The sequence below is a fragment of the Bactrocera dorsalis genome, chromosome 4, assembly GCF_023373825.1.
Source record: "Bactrocera dorsalis isolate Fly_Bdor chromosome 4, ASM2337382v1, whole genome shotgun sequence".
NCBI classification, from domain to species: Eukaryota; Metazoa; Arthropoda; class Insecta; order Diptera; family Tephritidae; genus Bactrocera; species Bactrocera dorsalis.
This window is the reverse complement of record NC_064306.1, coordinates 36,394,520-36,416,036: the sequence shown is the minus strand read 5'-3', so window position 1 is coordinate 36,416,036 and position 21,517 is coordinate 36,394,520. Positions and strand designations below refer to the sequence as shown.

The following is a 21,517-nucleotide window of genomic DNA, read 5'->3' as shown; positions in this document are numbered from 1 at the left end:
CTGAATACCTGCAGACAGTTTAACACCCGGCCGTTACGCCTAAGTTGTTTGTAATACTATTGAAACTTTCTTTCCTATTTTACTTGTTATTTAAGTTTTAACCTCTGAGGCCAAGTCAGCGTGCCATCAGCGCCAACACAAAAACTCGCGAGCACAACTCGGCTGGCGTTTCATTTGCCGCGGAAAAGTTGTTCGCAAGAACGTTAATCGATTTTGCAGTCGCTTATTACATGCCGCCAGCTTTAGAGATTTACTCGAACAACTGCCATTTACCTTTCCATTTATCACCGCTCACCCCTACCATTCCAACCACTTTTTGCTCTCATGCCCCATCTAATTTGCATCATTCAGAGAAAAGTTGTGGTGTGCGTATAATACAAGTGCGAACCCAAACTGACTAAACTTTTCAAGCTGTTGTGGATAAGGCGCGTGGCTGTGTGCGCGATTTTACACCCGGCCACCTGGACCTGCTTAAGTTGATAGATAGATCGCGTGAAGAGATAGGAAATGCGAGGTGCGTGAAGCGATTTAAATTACATTTAGTGGCAAGTTGAATCTGTGATGTTTTGTTGTTGGGTGTGAGGGTAAATACCTACACTCGGCAGGCAACACGATGGAGTGTAAAATTTGCCACTCTTCTCCACTCCATACCTTTGCATTCATACATACACAGTTATTTATAATATTATACATATATTTATTTTGTATTTTAATTGATGATATTTGTGGTAATAAGTGAAGGAACTTTAGTGAAGAAGGACATTTTGATTTAGAAAAAAAGCAAGGTATATTTCTATTTTAAAACTATGGAGCATATTATTGGGAATAAAACTCAAGGTGAAACCTCGATATAAAGTGTTTTCATTGGGCGAAGAAGTTTATATTATTTTAACTCAATAAAAATGGAACAGTTTTAAGAATATTAAAGTAAACGACTTTTAGTCAATATAAGAGTAGACTCGAGCAAAAGCTGAAATCGAAATGAAAGCGCTTTCGAACAAGAGTCTTCCGTCAAGTGTGGTGGTACACAATTATCCACAATTACATTGAGCACTCTATTTCGTTTCGAGTAACATTCTTTTACGTAGTTCTACTTGTGGGAACGAGAGGAAGAATTAGTAAAAGTTTTAAATATTTTTCATATATCGAGGTAGAATAAATCTGGCTTACGCGATTATAGCTGACTTTAGAACAGCGGGCGAGTCGTTCTTCTTTTTCGCTGTTTGGCGCCCATTGGAGATTCCAAGTGTATCCAGATTCTTGCCCACCTGCTTTTTCCAACAGATTTGAGGTTTCCTCTTCCTCTGCTTCCCCCGGCGGGTACCACGTCGAATACTTTCAGAGCTGAAGTGTTTTCATCCATTTTTCATCAATTTTTTCCGAAAACTCTTAAGGTTTACTCATTAGATGCTGTCACCGTCTATGCCACTGCACCATATAAGTAGCAGGACGCGAATATTGAGTCACTTATAGAGTTTGGTCTTTGTTCGTCGAGAGAGGACTTTGCTTCTCAATTGCCTATTCAGTCCGGAGTAGCACCAGTTGGCAAAAGTTATTCTGCGTTAAATTTCGAGGTTGACATTTTTGTTGCTGTTAATACTTCCAAGATTGACGAAATTATCTACGACTTTGATGTTGTGAGTGTCAACAGTGTCGGGGGAGCCAAATCGGGGGTTTCCTTCCCCAGCCTGGAAAAAGCAGAACTAACGGCGCGGATGGAGACGCCAACGATATCCATATCACTCTGATAGAAGAATGTATGCACCAACTCGATTAAGCTCTGCAGCTCGAACTATTTTCTCTAGCACAGAATGAAGAAGTCGCACGATAAGTAGTCGCCTTGTATAAAAACTCTTTTGGTATCAAACGGTGCGGAGAGGTCCTTCCCGATCCTGACGGAGCTTTTGGAGTTCTCAACGTCAGCTTAAACAGCCATATTAGCTTTGCGAGGTGCCTACGCCGATAAAGAAGAAGAAGGAGAATAAACTCGGAATCTGGTAAACTAATTTTTCTTGATAACATTTTTGTGAGAGTAATTTGGAGTAATGGAAGGCAAAGAGGACAACTGTTTGAATTTGTAAAGGAGTGAGTATAGATTATGAAGTATTGCGTTTACCAACAATCTTCTATCTCGATATCGAAACTAGTCTTCTGGAATGCATATTCACATACATATATTTCGGTCACATTTGAGTTCCACTTATAATTTTTATATTACTATTTTGCTAATTAGTTGTCATATATTTATTCTTGTTTAAAAATAGGTTTTGTGAATGCTGCATAGGGGAATTAAAAGAATGAAATTCTGGTAATGTTTTAATAATATGGGATGATCCATTTCGATGTTCCTTACACTTTTGAAGAAAGAACACAGAAACTTCAATTTTAATGTGGAATGTTTATTATCATTCGAAGGAACATTCTTTGATATTTAAATGTTGGCTGCGGCTTCGTCTCGATTGACGCTCCTGATGTTTTGCTACAAGGCCTGAATCGAAGCGGGATTGTCTGCATAGACTTTAGACTTTACAAATACCCAAAGGAAAAAATCTAACGATGTGTTATCATACGATTTTGACGACCAATCGACTGGCCTAAAATGGGAAATTATCTGTTCATTGAAGTCTGCTCTCAATAAATCCAATGAGAATGTATATGCAAACCCTGCTTGGATATGTGAAAACCTAATTCCTGAGACTACAGTTTGTTTTGCAAAATAAAAGCATATGCTCCAGAATTTTAAATTCTTTGGCTTAGAAACTAGCTTCAATAACTTTTACTTTATAAAGATTTAGAAGTATTGGGTAACGCTCTTTATAAAATACAGATATCACCATTGGTTAAGGCGCCTATTAGGGTTATTAAAAGATTTTGGCTTTAGTATTGTGTATAAAATGTGTTTTTATTGTCAAAAGCTGCAACTCAGAGCTATATTTCTATTGAATTAATAAATGCGAGTCAAAGTTAGCCAGGAGTGAATGAATTCAGTTTCCAGACGTCGCCAGCGCAAAACAATTTGCTTGCTGTGTGTTTCTGTATTGTTCTTAAAAACTGTGCAAAACTCTACAAATTAATAAGATTTAAAAAAAAAAGAGAACTACTATAGTATACGCCCTGTCAAGACAGTATTGGGAATTCTTCATTTCTTCCTCTCATTCCCTGGTTATATGAAAGTAGGAATGTACTCCTGTCCGGTTATAAGAATTGATTTTGTATGAAAATAATAACGAAAACGTTGTGTTCTTCATGTAATTTGTGTAGTTATGGGATATGTCCGGTTATGTGGACTGTCCGTAATTGAAACAAGTAAGGAAGGGCTAAGTTCGGGTGTCACCGAACATTTTATACTCTCGCATGATAAAGTGATAATCGAGATTTCATTATCCGTCATTTACATATTTTTTTTATTTTGCTGTAAAATTAATTAGAATTAAATTTTGAGAGATTTACCGATATTTTCGGTGAAAAATTAGGTTAGGTTAGGTTAGGCACTGAGTTCTTCGTGTTCGATATCATGTGATCTTGAAAAGTTATATTCCGATCACGACAATTTTTCCACAAGGGATACCTCCGTTCAAATACCGTATTTGTGTAAAGTTTTATTCCGCTATCATCATTGGTTCCTATTATAAAGAGAAGGCATCAGATGGAATTCAAAATAGCGTTATATTGAAAGAAGGCGTGGTTGTGAACCGATTTCACCCATATTTCGTACATATCATTAGAGTGTTAAGAAAATATTATATACCAAATTTCATTGAAATCGGTGGAGTAGTTCCTGAGTTATGGTTTTTGGTCCATAAGTGAGCGACGCCACGCCCATTTTCAATTTTTAAAAAAAGCCTGGGTGCAGCTTCGTTCTGCCATTTCTTCCGTAAAATTTAGTGTTTCTGACGTTTTTTGTTAGTCGGTTATCGCACTTTTAGTCATTTTCAACATAACCTTTGTATGGGAGGTGGGCGTGGTTATTATCCGAATTCTTCCATTTTTGAACTGTATATGGAAATGCCTGAAGGAAACGACTCTATAGAGTTTGGTTGAAATAGCTATAGTAGTTTCCGAGATACGTACAAAAAATTTAGTAGGGGGCGAGGCCACGTCCACTTTTCCAAAAGAATTACGTCCAAATATGCCCCTCCCTAATGCGATCCTTTGTACCAAATTTCACTTTAATATCTTTATTTGTGGCTTAGTTATGACACTTTATAGGTTTTCGCATTCCGCCATTTTGTAGGCGTGGCAGTGGGCCGATTTTGCCCATCTTCGAACTTAACCTTCTTATGGAGCCAAGAAATACGTGTACCAAGTTTCATCATGATATCTCAATTTATACTCAAGTTACAGCTTGCACGGACGGACGGACAGACGGGCGGACAGACGGACGGACATCCGGATTTCAACTCTACTTGTTACCCTGATCACTTTGATATATACAACCTATATAACCCTATATCCGACTCTTTTAGTTTTAGGACTTACAAACAACTGTTATGTGAACAAAACTATAATACTCTCCTTAGCAACTTTGTTGCGAGAGTGTAATAATGTAAAAGCTGTGGTATTTCATGTTGTTTGGTCGAAATATTTAAAAAATATTAAAAGCGTCTAAAGACTTAACTCATAGTCGATTGGTGGAACAAAACTAACTATGGTTGACTGGAAGAAAAGAATTTTAGGAATTTCAGAACTTCATACTAAGATTACCTGATTTTAACTTTTTTCTTAAATACCCTAAAAATTAAAAGATTTCTTCGCGCATAACTGCCTGAATGTTTGCACTATTTACACTAAGGCTGAACTACGTCTACTACTATTTATACCACCTAACGCTGTAGTCTCCCACCATAGAGATGATTGAACTAAGGTATTGGCATCTTTAAGAGTATTTTGATTAAATTTGTAAGTTATTTGAGACTATAAACCTCTTAATTAGGCCCCTACAACCCTTGAATGCTGAACATTTTTTCGCATACTCTTTAAATTTTTTATGAATTCATATAAATTTCAAATAATAGTAGTACACTACAATAAAAACCCCTTTAAATAGGATATCCGCTACTAAGGCAACCAGAAACTGGAGTAAGGAGGACAGGAAATGTCGCACATTACATACCTGCAAATACATTATGACAAGTTTAATTTGAATTTAATTTGCGAAAACTTTACAATTGAAACGTGTTTACCTTATGTGGAGCAATTTTTGTGGGTGCAACATTCCACTCACACACACACACACACCCGGATGCTCTACGCCACTCGCACTGGGTGGGTGGAAACTTTTTTAAACTAACCAACGAAGCGGTTAGGAAGCCTTACCATATGTGAGTGCCTGCCGCCTGACTGACTAACTTAGTGAGAAGTTGGCCAACACATAACTGCTCCATTGCCTAACTGTGTTGGGGTTAATGCTTGCCACAGTAAATGTGGCGCAAAAGTTTTTACAACGCAGTCTTGTCTCTTTTTTCAGCTTAAATGACACACCTTCAGCGTTGTTGTTGTTGTTGTTGGAAATTTCGTCCCTTGGCGCTGCTGCTTGCCACCTTTCGTTCCACCTACGACTATTAATAGTAAAAAGTTTTTACTTTTGCAAAACGATGTTGCCACTTTGTCAGCGCAAAAGTGTCAAAAGCAAGAATGCCTGTGGATAGGCTAAATGTGTGGGAGCTTCAACGCTCGCAAACACACATACCATGCCTTCAACTATCTCTATTTTCAAGTGTAAATGTACATTAAGTACTTTGCTTTAAACATATCGTCTTTACGTGTACAATAGGCAAGCAATAACAACAATAAAGTGAACTTGTTACCACAACGAGGCCAACATATCCCAGTAAGCTAAGTTACCCTCCAAAAGTCTCACATTACTCCCGCCCGCATAATACGGAACAGAATCATTGCCGATGACGAACTCAGATGAGAAAGCATTAGGAATTTTTGGAATTCGACTCTACGGTGACATGGATATAGCTCAGCGCATACAAATCTATAGAATTTGGTGGTTATCCCATGTCGTCCGCATAAAAGATTATGCTACACCGCAAAGCTCATTCGATTCGAGACCCCTCGGTCAACAACCTAAGCAAGGGCACCCATGCATTCAAAGGAATGATCACTTCGGATGTACAACTGGCGTGATTTCGCAAAGGACTAACCCACGGCTGTATTTCCGAAGAAGAAGGAGAATAATAATAATAATTAATTATGGATAAAACGATCGCCGTTGAAACAAATTACTATCTCGTGTAAACCAACTACTTCACGCTAGTGGTAATAAGTGTCAGGCTTTCGATAAGGAAATCAGCAGTCTAACTAAACTCTTTTCCGTGTTTATGACTTCAAAGCAACCCCGAGAGTCGTAGCAATTTGGTTTGTTGGCATACATACATACAATTGAGTTTCTGGTTGTATGCGTAATGGCTCCTGCGTTACTGTCTGTGTATCGCAATTGGGCTTGGTTGCTTGGTCGCTTGGTGAGTGTAGAATATTCACTCCAGCAACTTGATTGTAAAACTAATTCAATAATTACAGTGTTGACACAATTTCGGTTTAACAATGTACAAGACTCCGGTAAGTGCTTACACACTCCGCACTTTCTCCACCAGAGCTATCTTTAAAGATATTTACGCTGGTTGCATGTAGGTACAAATTTGTACCATTACGTGCTTGGCCGAACGAGTGTACGGTTAAATTATCATTCTTTATATTTCCAAAATTTTTGCAAGCCATGGCTCTTGAAATCCAGCTTTTACAAATTTCACATCATTTAAGATGTATTTTCTTTCTTCGTAATCTTTGATTATGTGAAGGGTTTAACTTCTGAATCCCTGCGGATGTTTGGAGAAAACTACTTAGATATTGAAACTGAATAGACAAATATTATAAAGACTAGTCTTTCGTTAGTGACGAGTGTACAATGATAAGGTCCAATCAGTTTGTTGATGGTAGGCTATAATCTTTCACACAGTACAATCGTGGGGTCTCACTTTTTGTGGATTGGCAAAGCACACTTGAACTCCAATCGTCGAGCAAGCTTTCGTCCGACCATATTCTATAAAGAAGCTGATGCATGCACATTTTCACATCTTCTCCACCGTATTAGAAGAGCTCGGCCGGCATTCCATCGGCCACCGTGACTTTGTTTTTCTTCAGAGAGGTAATTGCGATTTGAACTTTTTCATGACAATGTCAATATAACGTCCGGCCCATCGTAATCGATTGGGGAATCAGGTTCACTATCTCCTGGTGTAATGTTCCATCCATAATTTTAGTATGCTATGGATATCGGTTACTAGATCACCTCGGGGGGTTCTAACGGGTGATTTTTTTGAGGTTAGGATTTTCATGCATTAGTATTTGACAGATCACGTGGGATTTCAGACATGGTGTCAAAGAGAAAGATGCTCAGTATGCTTTGACATTTCATCATGAATAGACTTACTAACGAGCAACGCTTGCAAATCATTGAATTTTATTACCAAAATCAGTGTTCGGTTCGAAATGTGTTTCGCGCGCGTGTTTTGTTCAGCGATGAGGCTCATTTCTGGTTGAATGGCTACGTAAATAAGCAAAATTGCCGCATTTGGGGTGAAGAGCAACCAGAAGCCGTTCAAGAACTGCCCATGCATCCCGAAAAATGCACTGTTTGGTGTGGTTTGTACGCTGGTGGAATCATTGGACCGTATTTTTTCAAAGATGCTGTTGGACGCAACGTTACGGTGAATGGCGATCGCTATCGTTCGATGCTAACAAACTTTTTGTTGCCAAAAATGGAAGAACTGAACTTGGTTGACATGTGGTTTCAACAAGATGGCGCTACATGCCACACAGCTCGCGATTCTATGGCCATTTTGAGGGAAAACTTCGGACAACAATTCATCTCAAGAAATGGACCCGTAAGTTGGCCACCAAGATCATGCGATTTAACGCCTTTAGACTATTTTTTGTGGGGCTACGTCAAGTCTAAAGTCTACAGAAATAAGCCAGCAACTATTCCAGCTTTGGAAGACAACATTTCCGAAGAAATTCGGGCTATTCCGGCCGAAATGCTCGAAAAAGTTGCCCAAAATTGGACTTTCCGAATGGACCACCTAAGACGCAGCCGCGGTCAACATTTAAATGAAATTATCTTAAAAAAGTAAATGTCATGAACCAATCTAACGTTTCAAATAAAGAACCGATGAGATTTTGCAAATTTTATGCGTTTTTTTTTTTAAAAAAAGTTATCAAGCTCTTAAAAAATCACCCTTTACAAGAGTATACTTATGTTACGAGTAGTCGGCGCATTTTTTTGTACAATTTTCAAAGATTGCCCTTTTCGGCGAGTTTGTCAAGCTCTCCGTACTCATGCATTTTGGCTTTTTTTTATTTGTCTGCAAATATTTCTAGCTTCTCGCGATCAGCGATACTAGCTGGGTCGATTTTGTGTCAATCTGTATATACGTAAACAATTTTATGAATTTTTGAGATATTGATATGACATTATTTACACGTCCCTTTCTCTTTGAGAAGCTGCTTCCCACTCAATAGAGTGGAATCGTATATAATGGACTACACAGGGATCTTAAGTCATATTTTTCCAAAAAAGGGCAATGTTAAAATCTCCCCTGTTCAGGATGTATCACTATAGAATATAGGAGACATTCAAACTGACCGATCAAAATCAAGATACAGATCTTTAATAGATAACGGAATATCTATGAGAACCTTCAATTTATATAATCATCGTTAGATTTGTTTGAGTGCCTGGTAATAGGGGAATCGATGGTAAATGCAAAGCCGGAAAGGTAACCAGAGGGGGCACCATTTCTCCGCTCACTTTGAAATGTTATTGATTTGGATCTTCATTGGCATTTTGCGTTCCAGCACTGGACCTATGGTTTTCGCGGGCGCTGGAACAAGGTTGGTTTTTTGATCCTTATGACCTAGAGTGAAACTCAGGAGAACTACTGGCCCTTAGCAAAAATCACTTTACCGCAATCGTTGATGTTCTTATCGGACTCTGTCTATTAGGCAATTGTGTAGTAAGGCTAAAAGTCATGCCGGATGCTAGTTATCAAAATTATTTAGAGAAGAGTGACCAAAAGACATTGCCGAAAATGATATTAGACGTCTCAACAAACTTGTGATAGACTCAAAAAGCTTTGTCGATATGTAAGGGCCTTATGATCTGTTATATAGCAGTTTTAGGTACCACAACAGACAGGTTCTAAGTGATCCTTATTGTTATCTTAAGAGTTAATATGAAAGAAGTTGTCCTATATCTGCACAAAGTAGTCCAGTTGACTTCAAAATATGAAGATTTAAATGCACTAATTTTGTGAATAAATTTATTCGCCACATTGTGAGAAACTAGCAAATGCAGCGTTTAAGGGCCTACAACTCCCTTACTTGTACATAGTCCGTACTTAAGTGTTTAAATGTCATTTTGATTACGTGGTCAAAAAATAAAATAAGCGAATACATTTCAATTTAAACTGCAAACAGGATTTCGAAGGCTTACAAATTTGCTTAAAGGCATGCAACATGGTTTTATAATTCAATTACAGCGGAATAATATTACAGCAAAAACAAAATCACTTTTACGCCATTACATTGCGACGACAACCAGAGTCACTTATTTTCCTGTAAATAAATTTATAAAATCAGTTGAAAAAAAACTTCGAAATCCTGCGTTGCCCAAGTGTTGACGACGTGTTTCAATTTCCAGCGTCGAATTGCTGTTTTTTGTTGTAGTAGTATTACACAAACACACTTAAATATGTACATATATAAACGCAAGCCCACTTAAATGCATGGAAAATCATGTTGTAACTGAGTGTTGGCAGAACAAGTTGATTATCGAATCGTTTTAAGCGGATGTGACACGTGCTGGTTACGCTGCCGTTGAAAAGCTTATACTTAATAGTTAACCAATACATTTGGAAAATCATGTACAGAGTCAGTAAGAGAGTAAGTGAGTAAGGAAGTTTCCAACTGACTGTTAAACACCAGGTCAGGGTTACAGGATATTTTTTTATGTTTTAAACTTTCATATTTTTGGCCCGAATTGGATGATATGAACTCGGACAATATGTGGTTCCAACAAAACGGCGTCACAAGCCACACAGCGAATGTCACAATCTATTTATTAAAAACCATTTTTGGTAAACGAGTTACCTTATGAAATGGCTTAGTCATTTGGACGCCTCAGTCATGCGATTTGACGCCGTTAGCCTATTTCCTGCGGACTGTCAAGTCTATGGTCTATGCCAACAAGCCAGCAATGATTGATGAATTTCGTACTAATATCGAAATGGAAATTGCAGCAGTATCGGCGGATTTACGTTTGAAAACCGTCGAAAATTGGGTTCAGCGTCTGAACTTCTGCAAGTGTGCCTGTGGTGGCCATGCAAAAAATTTCGATTTATTGAAAAACCCGTGATATGTATAATTGATCAACATTAGGCATGTCCGTCTGTATATATGCGAACAAGCCCCTCAGTTTTTGAGATATCAACCAGATATTTTCCGTACGTCTTTTTCTTTCCAAGAAGCTCCTCATTTTTCAGAATCGCCGATATCATACTACTAAAACATGTAGCTGTCATATAAACTGATCCATTCTGTTATCTAGAATAGCTTATTTAGTCAATGTAAGAAGTTTATCGATTAAAAAAAAAATTATTGATACCCGATTCAATCCATTCTTCTTACTATGCCATTATTGGTTGCTATATAGCAAAATATTTTAAGATTGAATATGTTTGCCAGTTTAGGTTCGATTCTAATAGGTCCTCATAAATCGATAGAGCGCTTGAGCCGATCAGAAATTTGTTGAAACTTTCACTTTCGGCTACGCCTCCTGCTTCGCCGAAGATATGAATGCCGAGTTGCTGCATATTCGGCCTTGCTAAGGCTGTACAATGGAGCTGAAAGTGCCTGGATATTTCCACCACAACTTCATCCATACAACTTTGACAGTTTGCGTCCGAGTGGAGTTTTGCATGAACTTCTACGGTTGCGGCAAGATGAATATTACTAACACTTCAATAGATCTCCTATGTTTAACTCTAGATTAGAAAAGCTTGCCAGCCGCACAGTGAGGTCTATAGGTCCAGTGCTAGAATGCAAGATGACAACGGATATCCAACTCGTTCCCACTCCGTTGTGAACTTTAAATTTCCCAGCGATTCCGTTATGGCCAGGTTCGAAGCGAGTCTGATGACGAAGTACCTTGTTGCTATTTCAAGTGAAAATACTTTTTGTCTAACTTTGACCCCACATTTTGCGAAATCAATGCTAATATCTTCGTTCTGCTGTCAGAGTGAAAGCTCGCATTTCTGAAAGAAGCTGCACTCTGGAACAGCAAGTCTACTACCTCAATAGCTACCACTTCTGTCTGCAAAATTCTATAGTATTCCGGTAGCCTAAATCTAAGTTAGAGAGTGAGTTCCTTACAGAAGACTTTCCCAATAAATTTTCCTCCTAGTTTCTAACCATCCATGAAAAGGTTCACTACGCTTCTTCTCCAACGACTTCTTTCCGTCCAAATATTTCTTGTCTTCAGAAGCCAGATATAGCCTCTGTGGCGCAGTGGTCCAAGTTTTTAGAAATGTAATTAAAGGAGAAGGGTCTGCAATGCTCCACAGGTGCCGATGACAGCCGCTGTTTGGATACGTATGCCAGCTTTCAATTTATTAACATTTCAAAGGTCAGACTTGTTGTACGTAGAACAAAGATGAATAGGAAATGTCTATACAAACTATTAGACTGTATATTTACTTGACCACATATAGGGTGGGCCATATAAAATTTTAAATTTCGAAGATAGGGCGTAAAATATTGAGTGTAGCGTTTGCTGTATGGCACGTAGCGCCGTCCTGCTGGAACCAAATGTTGTCCAAGTCTTCCTCTTCAATTTGCTTGAAGAAAAATTCGGTTAACATTGCGCGATATCGCTCACCATTGATGGTTACGGTTCCTTCTTCATTTTCGAAGAAAAATGAGCCGATGATTCCACCAGACCAAAATCCGCACCATACAGTGATTCGTGCTGGGTGCATTGGCTTCTCGACGATTACGTGCGGGTTTTCTGTGCCCCAAATGCGACAATTCTGCTTGTTAACGTAACCATCGAGGTGGAAATGAGCCTCGTCCGAAAAGATGATTTTTCGGTAAAATTGACCATCCTCGGTCAAACGATCTTCTGCCCAATCTGCGAACTGTAGAATAGTGAATAGCGACCCATTTCATAAATTTTAGACTTTTTACTGAATATCTGTCACTTTCCGAATGGTATTTGACGTTTTCAATGTCGAAATATAGATAATTCAAATTTAAAACGTTAGATGGCCCACCCTATATCATACTTGTATTCAAAAGGGCATTGACTACGTTTCCTTATCAGAACATTCAAATTTGTGGTTGTTGATGCCTGTAGAGGTTCAGATGTCCAGATTAAAGATGAGGTTCGAAACATATTATACTCGTAGTTCTCAATCTACCATATCGAGAAGTCCAAACAACATCGTCACAGTCGGGATTGAAGTCGGGTAGCACATACGTTAGGTACATATGGAATATCGTTGCCAAACCTAGTTACTTAATGAGTTTAAATTGTTAAAGTACCTAGGTCTAATCGTTTGCAAGGGTTATTCGTGTTTCGTAAGATCTATTCGGGCTCTTCACCTGCGGCTGATTAACTCCCAGAACATACTTAATCTATAGGAAGAAAGTTTGCGAAGGTTTTGAGAGCTTCTATGAAAATATCAAGCGCCTGTCCATAGGTACTAATTCTGTGCAGGTGATTTCATGAAAATATTTTTGAAGATACTGCGTGGAAAAGAGTTCGTCATGGACCTTAATTGTGTTAAAGAGACATAAAGTGGTATCTTACCATTATTTCAAATGTGTTGTTAAGGCATGTCTGTAGGTGCAAGGCATAGTTTATAATCGGTGATATTTCCTTATTGAAATTTATACAATTTTCTGTATCAGTGCTTCTAGAAAGCAAGATGAAGATGTTATATAGGGGTAGATACAATATACTTATCTCTTAACTCATTCGACTTGTTGAACAAATACATCGATCTTTATCTCGCACGTTTTAATGTATTATGTGGGTAATCTATTGATCTCAAGATCAATTATTCAACTTACTTGATTATTTTTTTGATCTCTCCAATGTAATGTAATGGACATTGTGTGGGTTCGATTTTTTTCGAAAACCGTTCAAGTAATTAATTTCGCAGTTTTAAGTATGTATGTTTCACACAACGGTACATTGTACTCTTAAATGTCGTCAGAGAAAGGTATACAAAAAATACTTACCAGGAAAGCACTTAAACTTTCTAAATTAGGAAGACCCTTTTCACTTCATAAAAAATCAATTTTATTTGTATTTGCTTAACGTCTACGATTGACACGATTTCATGGCTTAAACACTAAAACAGCTAGAAGAACTGTGAGTATTTTGAAAATGCAGTAAAAAAAAAATGGAAACCATTTGAGCAAAAATAATTAACAATTCCACAGGGAACACAAAAAAAAGGTTAACGACTCTGTAGCTGTACAATTGATAAAGAAAAGCAAAATTGTAAACATTAATTGGCACATTTTATAAATGGCTCCCAAACAAACTAAAAAAAAAGAGAATTAAACTTGAATTAAATATATGTAAGTTGACAGTAGGAGATAACAAAAACCGAGCGTAAAACTGAAAATGTAAACACAAAACACTTCACACTTAGTTGGCAGTTGACAGTTGACAGCAGCTGTCAGTTGACACTTGTCACCTGACCCTTGAAACTTTTTAGCTAACAGCTTACACTAGCTTAGCGCACCTTTACAACTTTACGTCGCACTGCTACAGTAGTTACCCTTCATTGCGCTTCTACTTCTCCTCCTCAGCGCCAGCCTCATCGCCGTCCTCGCCGCCGCTCGCTGGCCCAGAGAAAATGTAATTGTCACGTCCCGAAATGCCAGTGCCGCCAGCATCACCCAACCATGGATAGACATTGGGGCATTCGCGACAAGTCTCCATGTAGCGTGTGTCCGTCACATTCTGTTCGGGTATCTTGAAGGGTAGCGCGCAGGTATTCCAGATGTTGCATGGTTTCGGTGCAACAGCAACACTCTTGTCGCACTTCCACGATTCGATGGTGTTGACGTCACGCAACTCTTTGGGATCGGTCATGTATTGCAGCATTTGGGTGATGGTGAGTATGTAGACGTCGGGACTGCAAACAGAAAGAAAGAGAGAGAGAAATGAGAAAGTGAGCGGGTTTTAGTTGGAGCATGAGTTGGGTAAAGAGTGATAATGAAATCATGAAATAGTTTAGAAATGCAATAAAAAGTTGTTTGGTCAAACGAAGTTAAAATAACTCAAAATAACATTATTTGTGTGTTTGCGAGAGGGCGACTGAGAGAGGGAGTGTATATTGTACGTAAGCGAAATAACATTGTGGGAGTACAAAAACAAACACTTGCTTTTCCCAAAAGTGAAATAAAACATTAAGAAAGCAAAATGGTTTAGTATTCAACATTTGCATAGCGAATTTAGGGAATATGGGTGTTCCTAGTAGGAAATTTACTGGTGTGTTGTTTGCAGAAAAATTTAATATAAATTTCTTAATACTATATTATTTCCGAGTTACTCGTATCTTCAGCATTAGTACCAATGAGTTCTAAAACTGTTAAAAATTCATTACAAATAGTTCCCTAAGAACTCCAAAAAATGTCTACCAGTCATTAACATAACCTATGAGGTTCTCAGTATAAATTAGTAGGAACAAAGCTTGGGGTTTCATACAATTTTATTTGCCTTCGATGTTCGGGTGATATAATATTATGTGGCTTTTTAAATTTTGCTCCTCGTGCTGATACAAAACTCGAGGTCCACTAAATTGTTATGTGGTTAAGAAATTTTGGTTTTTCAAATAGTAGAAGACTCCGAGCACGATTTAAGACTTTCAATTTCAATGCCATGGTTATTCCCATAGACTATTCCTGACCATCGTCTAGACATTAAGTTACTTTTCCATCTCCTGCTATATTTTTGGCTAATGTGAGTTGAGGTTAGAAACTTGTTTTTAGTTTGTAAATTTTATTATTGTTTGCTCTTGCATTTTGTGTCAATGTGGTTTCAAATGCTAACCGAGCGATAATTTTGTGGGAACAAATTCGCAAGCATTAGGGTGAAGGAGAAATTTCACTGGCGAAGAAATTAGTATTTCTGAAGTTTACTGCTTTATTAGATTTTTTATAGCATTCGGTCTCACTAACCTCAAGGATTATCATATCATAAGAGATGTAGAAAGAGAGGGAGAACAAGATTACTGGATTATCAAAAATAGAGGATATACCTCTTTGAGTAGATATTAACCTGAAAAGCTTAGGTCAAGATAGTACTTGAGCTCCACTAACATCTCTCCGCTGTCTAACAGATACCATCTCAGGAGCGTTAAAATTGTATTTCGTTAAGTTTCGGTTGTTCAACATGATTTAAATTTATTCAGGTTTAGGTTGGATTAATCTGGTAGGCTAATAAGCTACGCATAGATCAGATACGATAGCAGATGGGGATCAGTAGCTAGGTCCAAGTGGAGTAGTCAGTCTTTAGGATGCCTGTGCTTGAAGCGAATCTTAACAGACTCTGGTGAGGTCTATCGATATCTCCTCTAATATATTATAATATCATACCGTGAGGATCCCAGATGCTTACAACGTGGTCTTGCCAATGCGGGAGAAGTGCACAAGAGATGCTTCATTGCTTCCCTGGTGCCCTTCTCTAGACATATCCTGCAGTCTTCTCGATCTGTCAGTTCCATCTTGCGGGCATGTGCTGCCACCAGACAGTGACCATTTGGTATTTCTATCATGTTTTTACAGTCTCTATCGAGTGTCAATAGGAATTTTGTGTACTTCCGATCTACTTTTTCGGTTTTGCACTCAGAAAGCTAGTTCCATGGGGTATTGATTTTCTTTACCATGCTTCTGTCGAGTTCATAGTATAGACAATTTATGTGTTTCCCAATGTTGATCAAGTTTTCGGATGATAGCCGTACACTATTCTTGGCAATTTCGCCCACTATTTTATTGCCTTCGATGCCTTTGTGGCCTGGCATCCAGTAAAACTGAAGTTATTCAGGATTACTCTCACTCTTCTTGCTTCTGTCTAGTGTTCTTAGTGTATTTGTCAATAATAAAGTGCTTCTCAACCCAGGAATTTCGAAAGTTAGGTGTCAAATATCGGAAGGATAGCAGTAAAACGAGCCGCTTACATTACCAAACTATGAACTTAATTAAATAATTTGTTGAGAATAATGAGAGAATCGAGGATTGCGGGGAGGGTTGGTGGAGGGGTATATTATCAGCAACTAGCTATTAATTTCTGGTTCAGGCTTCTTGACGACAACTGAAAGACGCTCCACAAGTGTCTGCCATTAATAAAAAAAATATATCATTTGTTCCCTAACGCATTTTTTTTCAATGTAACGGGTGATTTTTTTGAGGTTAGGATTTTCATGCATTAGTATTTGACAGATCACGTGGGATTTCAGACATGGTGTCAAAGAGAAAGATGCTCAGTATGCTTTGACATTTCATCATGAATAGACTTACTAACGAGCAACGCTTGCAAATCATTGAATTTTATTACCAAAATCAGTGTTCGGTTCGAAATGTGTTTCGCGCTTTACGTCCGATTTATGGTCTACATCGATGAGGCTCATTTCTGGTTGAATGGCCGTTCAAGAACTGCCCATGCATCCCGAAAAATGCACTGTTTGGTGTGGTTTGTACGCTGGTGGAATCATTGGACCGTATTTTTTCAAAGATGCTGTTGGACGCAACGTTACGGTGAATGGCGATCGCTATCGTTCGATGCTAACAAACTTTTTGTTGCCAAAAATGGAAGAACTGAACTTGGTTGACATGTGGTTTCAACAAGATGGCGCTACATGCCACACAGCTCGCGATTCTATGGCCATTTTGAGGGAAAACTTCGGACAACAATTCATCTCAAGAAATGGACCCGTAAGTTGGCCACCAAGATCATGCGATTTAACGCCTTTAGACTATTTTTTGTGGGGCTACGTCAAGTCTAAAGTCTACAGAAATAAGCCAGCAACTATTCCAGCTTTGGAAGACAACATTTCCGAAGAAATTCGGGCTATTCCGGCCGAAATGCTCGAAAAAGTTGCCCAAAATTGGACTTTCCGAATGGACCACCTAAGACGCAGCCGCGGTCAACATTTAAATTAAATTATCTTCAAAAAGTAATTGTCATGAACCAATCTAACGTTTCAAATAAAGAACCGATGAGATTTTGCAAATTTTATGCTTTTTTTTTTAAAAAAAAGTTATCAAGCTCTTAAAAAATCACCCTTTAGAAACTAGAGTGGATGGTATGGAGGCGATCTTTGACTTGGAAGCGCTGACCATACTATCGAGAGTAGTGAAGATCTCGACATCTTGTCTCTGATATCGTGTTATTTCATAATTAGACTGGCTTAAGTGCCTAACCAAAGCTGAATTGCAAGAACTGTAAAGCTGTTGAGCTTGCTAGGTCAAGTACTACACTCTCATTAGCTGCAGAATGGAAACGGCTCAAAGCTCCATTAGCTTCTTGCGGCTCACTGTTGAATGGTTGGTCATTAACCGAGCTCCACAAGATTATAGCAACTGTGTAATTCTTCTATTATTATGGATATAGTGTTTTACTATACCCTGAACAGGGTATTTTAAGCCTGACTCGAAATTTTTAATCACTATAGGGAAACGTCGGATACTTTTAAAATATGTATCTTATTATCTGAGTCGATTTAGTCATATTCGTCTGACCATCTGTCTGTATAATCGCTCTGAAATTTCGCACACGTCCTTTTTTCCCCAAGAATCTGATTATTTATCAGAACTGTCGATATTGGATGACTATAGCATATAGTTGCCATACAAACTGAATCATGAAAAGACGGTGCTTGTATGGAAAACGTTTTCACTTGAAAAATTTTTTAATTCGCTGAGTTAAATTCTTTCTTTTTTTTTGGCATCACCCTAATATATATGACTTATATACATATATATGTATATCATATTTACATTGTAAATGTCAAAAGTTGTAGTTGGTTTTTGCAAACTAAAGCAGACATGCACAAACATACACATACATATAATAACACAAATATAAGGCATACATATGTATTTGCAAGCACCCTTGAATACTCAATCATACATTTACACCTACACATGCACAGACGCGCGCCTGCACATATGCAAAATGAATTCCCAAACACAGCGGGCAACAATGTTGTCGCAAACATTTCGAAAGGTCAACAATTCGTCCAGCATAAGGTCGATAAAGTGGCGCGAAGTGTTAAGTGCAGTGGACCAACTTACAGGTGTCAAACAACAAACTTCCCAGAATTCAATTTAAATTAAACTCCGACATTACAAGCCACAAACAAAAGCAACAAGCTGGGGATACGTTGTAAGAAATAAATATAAAAAAGTGTGTATTAAATGAAACCCTCTCGCACAGCTCGCATTGATACTCGCCATTGATGGCCACAAGCAAATAGCTGCTCATACGCAGCGGTATACGGGCGAATCATCGATTTCACACTCGCTCCTCACACCACCGCTGCTGTTATTGGCACTAATTAAAAATTCCAAAAGTTTCAAACAAAATAAGCAAAAGTTAGTTACGCCAACGCCCGCAACTGCATCCCGTCTGCAGCGACGTTCCCTCGCTCAAAACCATTCAGCGCCGTGGCGTAGCACCGTGATGAGTTTGCACTTACTTTGTAGGGGAAATTAGTATTTATGTGTATGAAATGTATATGTAAGTGTATGAGTTGTATATGTGTGTGTTTATGTTTGCGTGTATTGTATTTCAATGTCTGCTGCTCACAACATTCAAATGCCTTTGTAGCTGTTGTTGGCGGTGAGTAGAAAAATGTATCGAAAATAATAAGGAAATCAACGGTAAATACAAGTATAGCAAAGGCTAAGCAAAAGTGTTAAGTGCGCTGAGCGTGCCGAATGCCGCATGTCGGCGTGTATTAACTTTGTGCAATTTCAATGTTGATTGGAAATTATTTTAGGTTAAATAGCGGTTAAGCGCTTGGCGTTGCTGAAAGGATTACTTAAGCAATACTTCCGGTAATTCCGAACTCTCTCTCTTGTTGTTGCTGTTTATGTTAAATGGGGTAAGTTGAAAATTGTTCTTAATCTTGTTTACTTGGCTACTTAAAATGTTGTTGTATTGAATTAGATTCAACCAAAGTAGTTAAGTAAAGGTTAATGCAAAGCATATTGAATTTCAAATAATTTGTGGAATGTGCGCGGAAGTTGCAAGATTTGCTTGAAGCTCGTTTAGCTAAAGGTTGTAAATGGATTTTGTGAATTTATGTAAATAAGCTTCATCCTTTACACTTTGATTGGTTATATGGTTATTCCGGACGTTGGGAGACCAGAAAAAGTATTATGAGATATTTTAATAGAAAATGCAAAAATGTATGTATATTATTTTTAAAAAAGCTAACCGAGCCATTAATACTGTTGATAGAATGCAAATAACCAAAATTCGTGTATGCAATCATTGCGAATGTTGGGGAAGACTTACGGTAATTTAGTTTTATCAAAACACACATGCCTACGAGTAGTACAAAGCCTTCAAGGTTATTCGAAAAATCGTTGAAGACAAACCTCGTTCCGGACGACCTTCGACCTCTTCAATTGATGAAAATATTAAAAAAGTGACGGATATGGTGCTTGAAAATCAAGGAAATGTTAGAGAGATGGCAAGAGAGCTCGACATCTTTGTTAGGTTCAAATGATTTGGTGGATATTTGGGTATGAAACGCATTCTTGCCCGACTCGTCCGGATAAAGCTGAATTTGTTTTCAAAAAGAGTACCGAAAACAGGTTTCTTGAATATGCTTGATCATGCTAGTTCTGATCCCACATCCATGGAGACTATTTCATCTGCCGATGAGAGAATGGGTTTATGAGTTTGAGGAAAAAAACGAACTGAAACCAAAGAAACCATCGCATCGAGCCACGATTGTGATCGAACTTAAAGGCAAAAGCGTAATGAATATCATCGATTAACCATGATATTTTTCTTGTTTCCCAAACTGAAATTGCTGCTCCGTGGAACACGTTTTTAGTCCTGAAGGTCATCCCAAAAAGTGCTAATGAAAAGTGTGTTGAGAACAGAAAAATTCATTGACATCTGATGGGGATTATTTTGAAGGTGCATTTTGAGTAAAGGAAGTTATGCTAGTTAAAAAAATTAATAAAAAGAAGTTTCGTGTGTTAATAAAGCAATGCTTTTTTGCGAGAAAAATACTGTTAATATCAAAGCTTGTCTCGGTGAACATTATTCGGATTCTGCACCAGGAAAATCAACCATTGAGGTTTGGTGTGATAAGTTTAAACGAGGCGAACTTAGCACCGAGTACGATGCATACACAATGGATGCTGTTAGCGACGAAAATATAAAAAAAATTGTCAAAATAATTTTGGCTGCAGTAAAGTGAAGTTGTTCGAGTTGGCTGAGATCCTAAAAATATCAAAGAAACGTGTTGGTTATATCGTGAATGAATATCTGTTGACAATACATCAAAAACGACAACGTGTGAATGATTCTAAAGAGTATTGGAAGCTGTTCAATTGCAATAAAATATAATTTCTGGGTCGATGTGTGAGATTGGATAAAGCATGACTCCATTATTTCACTGCGGAGTCAAATCGTCAGTCAGCCTAGTGGACTTTGAAGCTAAAGATTGTAAAAAAAATCTTACTGAAAAAATGTGTGACCGATATAATAAAAAAATTTAAAAAATAAACCAAAAAAAATATATATATTTTCTTATGTTATCCCACAAATTTATCAGCCACAATAGTAATCCAACATCTGCATTAGCATATTCTTTGGATCATAGAATAAAATGAAGCTATATAATTTTATAATAACAAGTTCTCAATCAGTGCTGTATTTTGGATAAAATCTTCTTTTATCCACAAGTAACTATGAACTAGAGACTACTGAATTTGTAAAGAGAAGCAGAAATACCTATTTTGCAAGGATTTAAAATTTCGAATTCCAGAATGTTTTGGGTAGCAGTTTATGTGTTATTTCATTTAAGCCCGAAATCTATAACCAAATACTGGTTACTCTACTCTATACTAATTTGTATACCTTAGATTAGAGTTATACCCCAGAGCCCAGCGCTGATTCCTCTTTGACATCGAAGTAATCGGAACTAAATCGACGATACCAAAATAATTGACTGTTACAATATTAAGATCATAAACATTATTCACATTTTCATCCGTCTGGTTCGTGTTTTTGCCTTATTTGAACAAAACCTGTAAGCAATGCCGTATTTTCTCCTTGGTAAGGCTCAATTTTGACGTTCCAGGCATAGGCCTTTTCCAGCCTAGGTAGAGAACCGAAAAAGGTTTGTCTTTTTTTGTGAAGATAAAGTGCCTGGAGGTACGCAGAATAACTCCTGAAAACAGGAGTGAGGTA

At 37.9% G+C, this 21,517-nt stretch overlaps 1 protein-coding gene across 2 annotated transcripts in view; it reads right to left on the bottom strand.

The window, feature by feature from the left end:
- Positions 1-13,345: 13,345 nt before the first annotated feature.
- LOC105227241 (chitin deacetylase 1) overlaps positions 13,346-21,517 on the bottom strand; it is a 148,116-nt gene continuing 139,944 nt past the window's right edge. For both annotated transcript variants that reach the window (XM_029550616.2, XM_011206482.4), the window contains exon 8: positions 13,346-14,216. In XM_029550616.2, the coding sequence (XP_029406476.1) occupies positions 13,871-14,216 (346 nt within the window). In that variant the 3' untranslated portion in view covers positions 13,346-13,870. The remainder of the gene's footprint in view (positions 14,217-21,517) is intronic.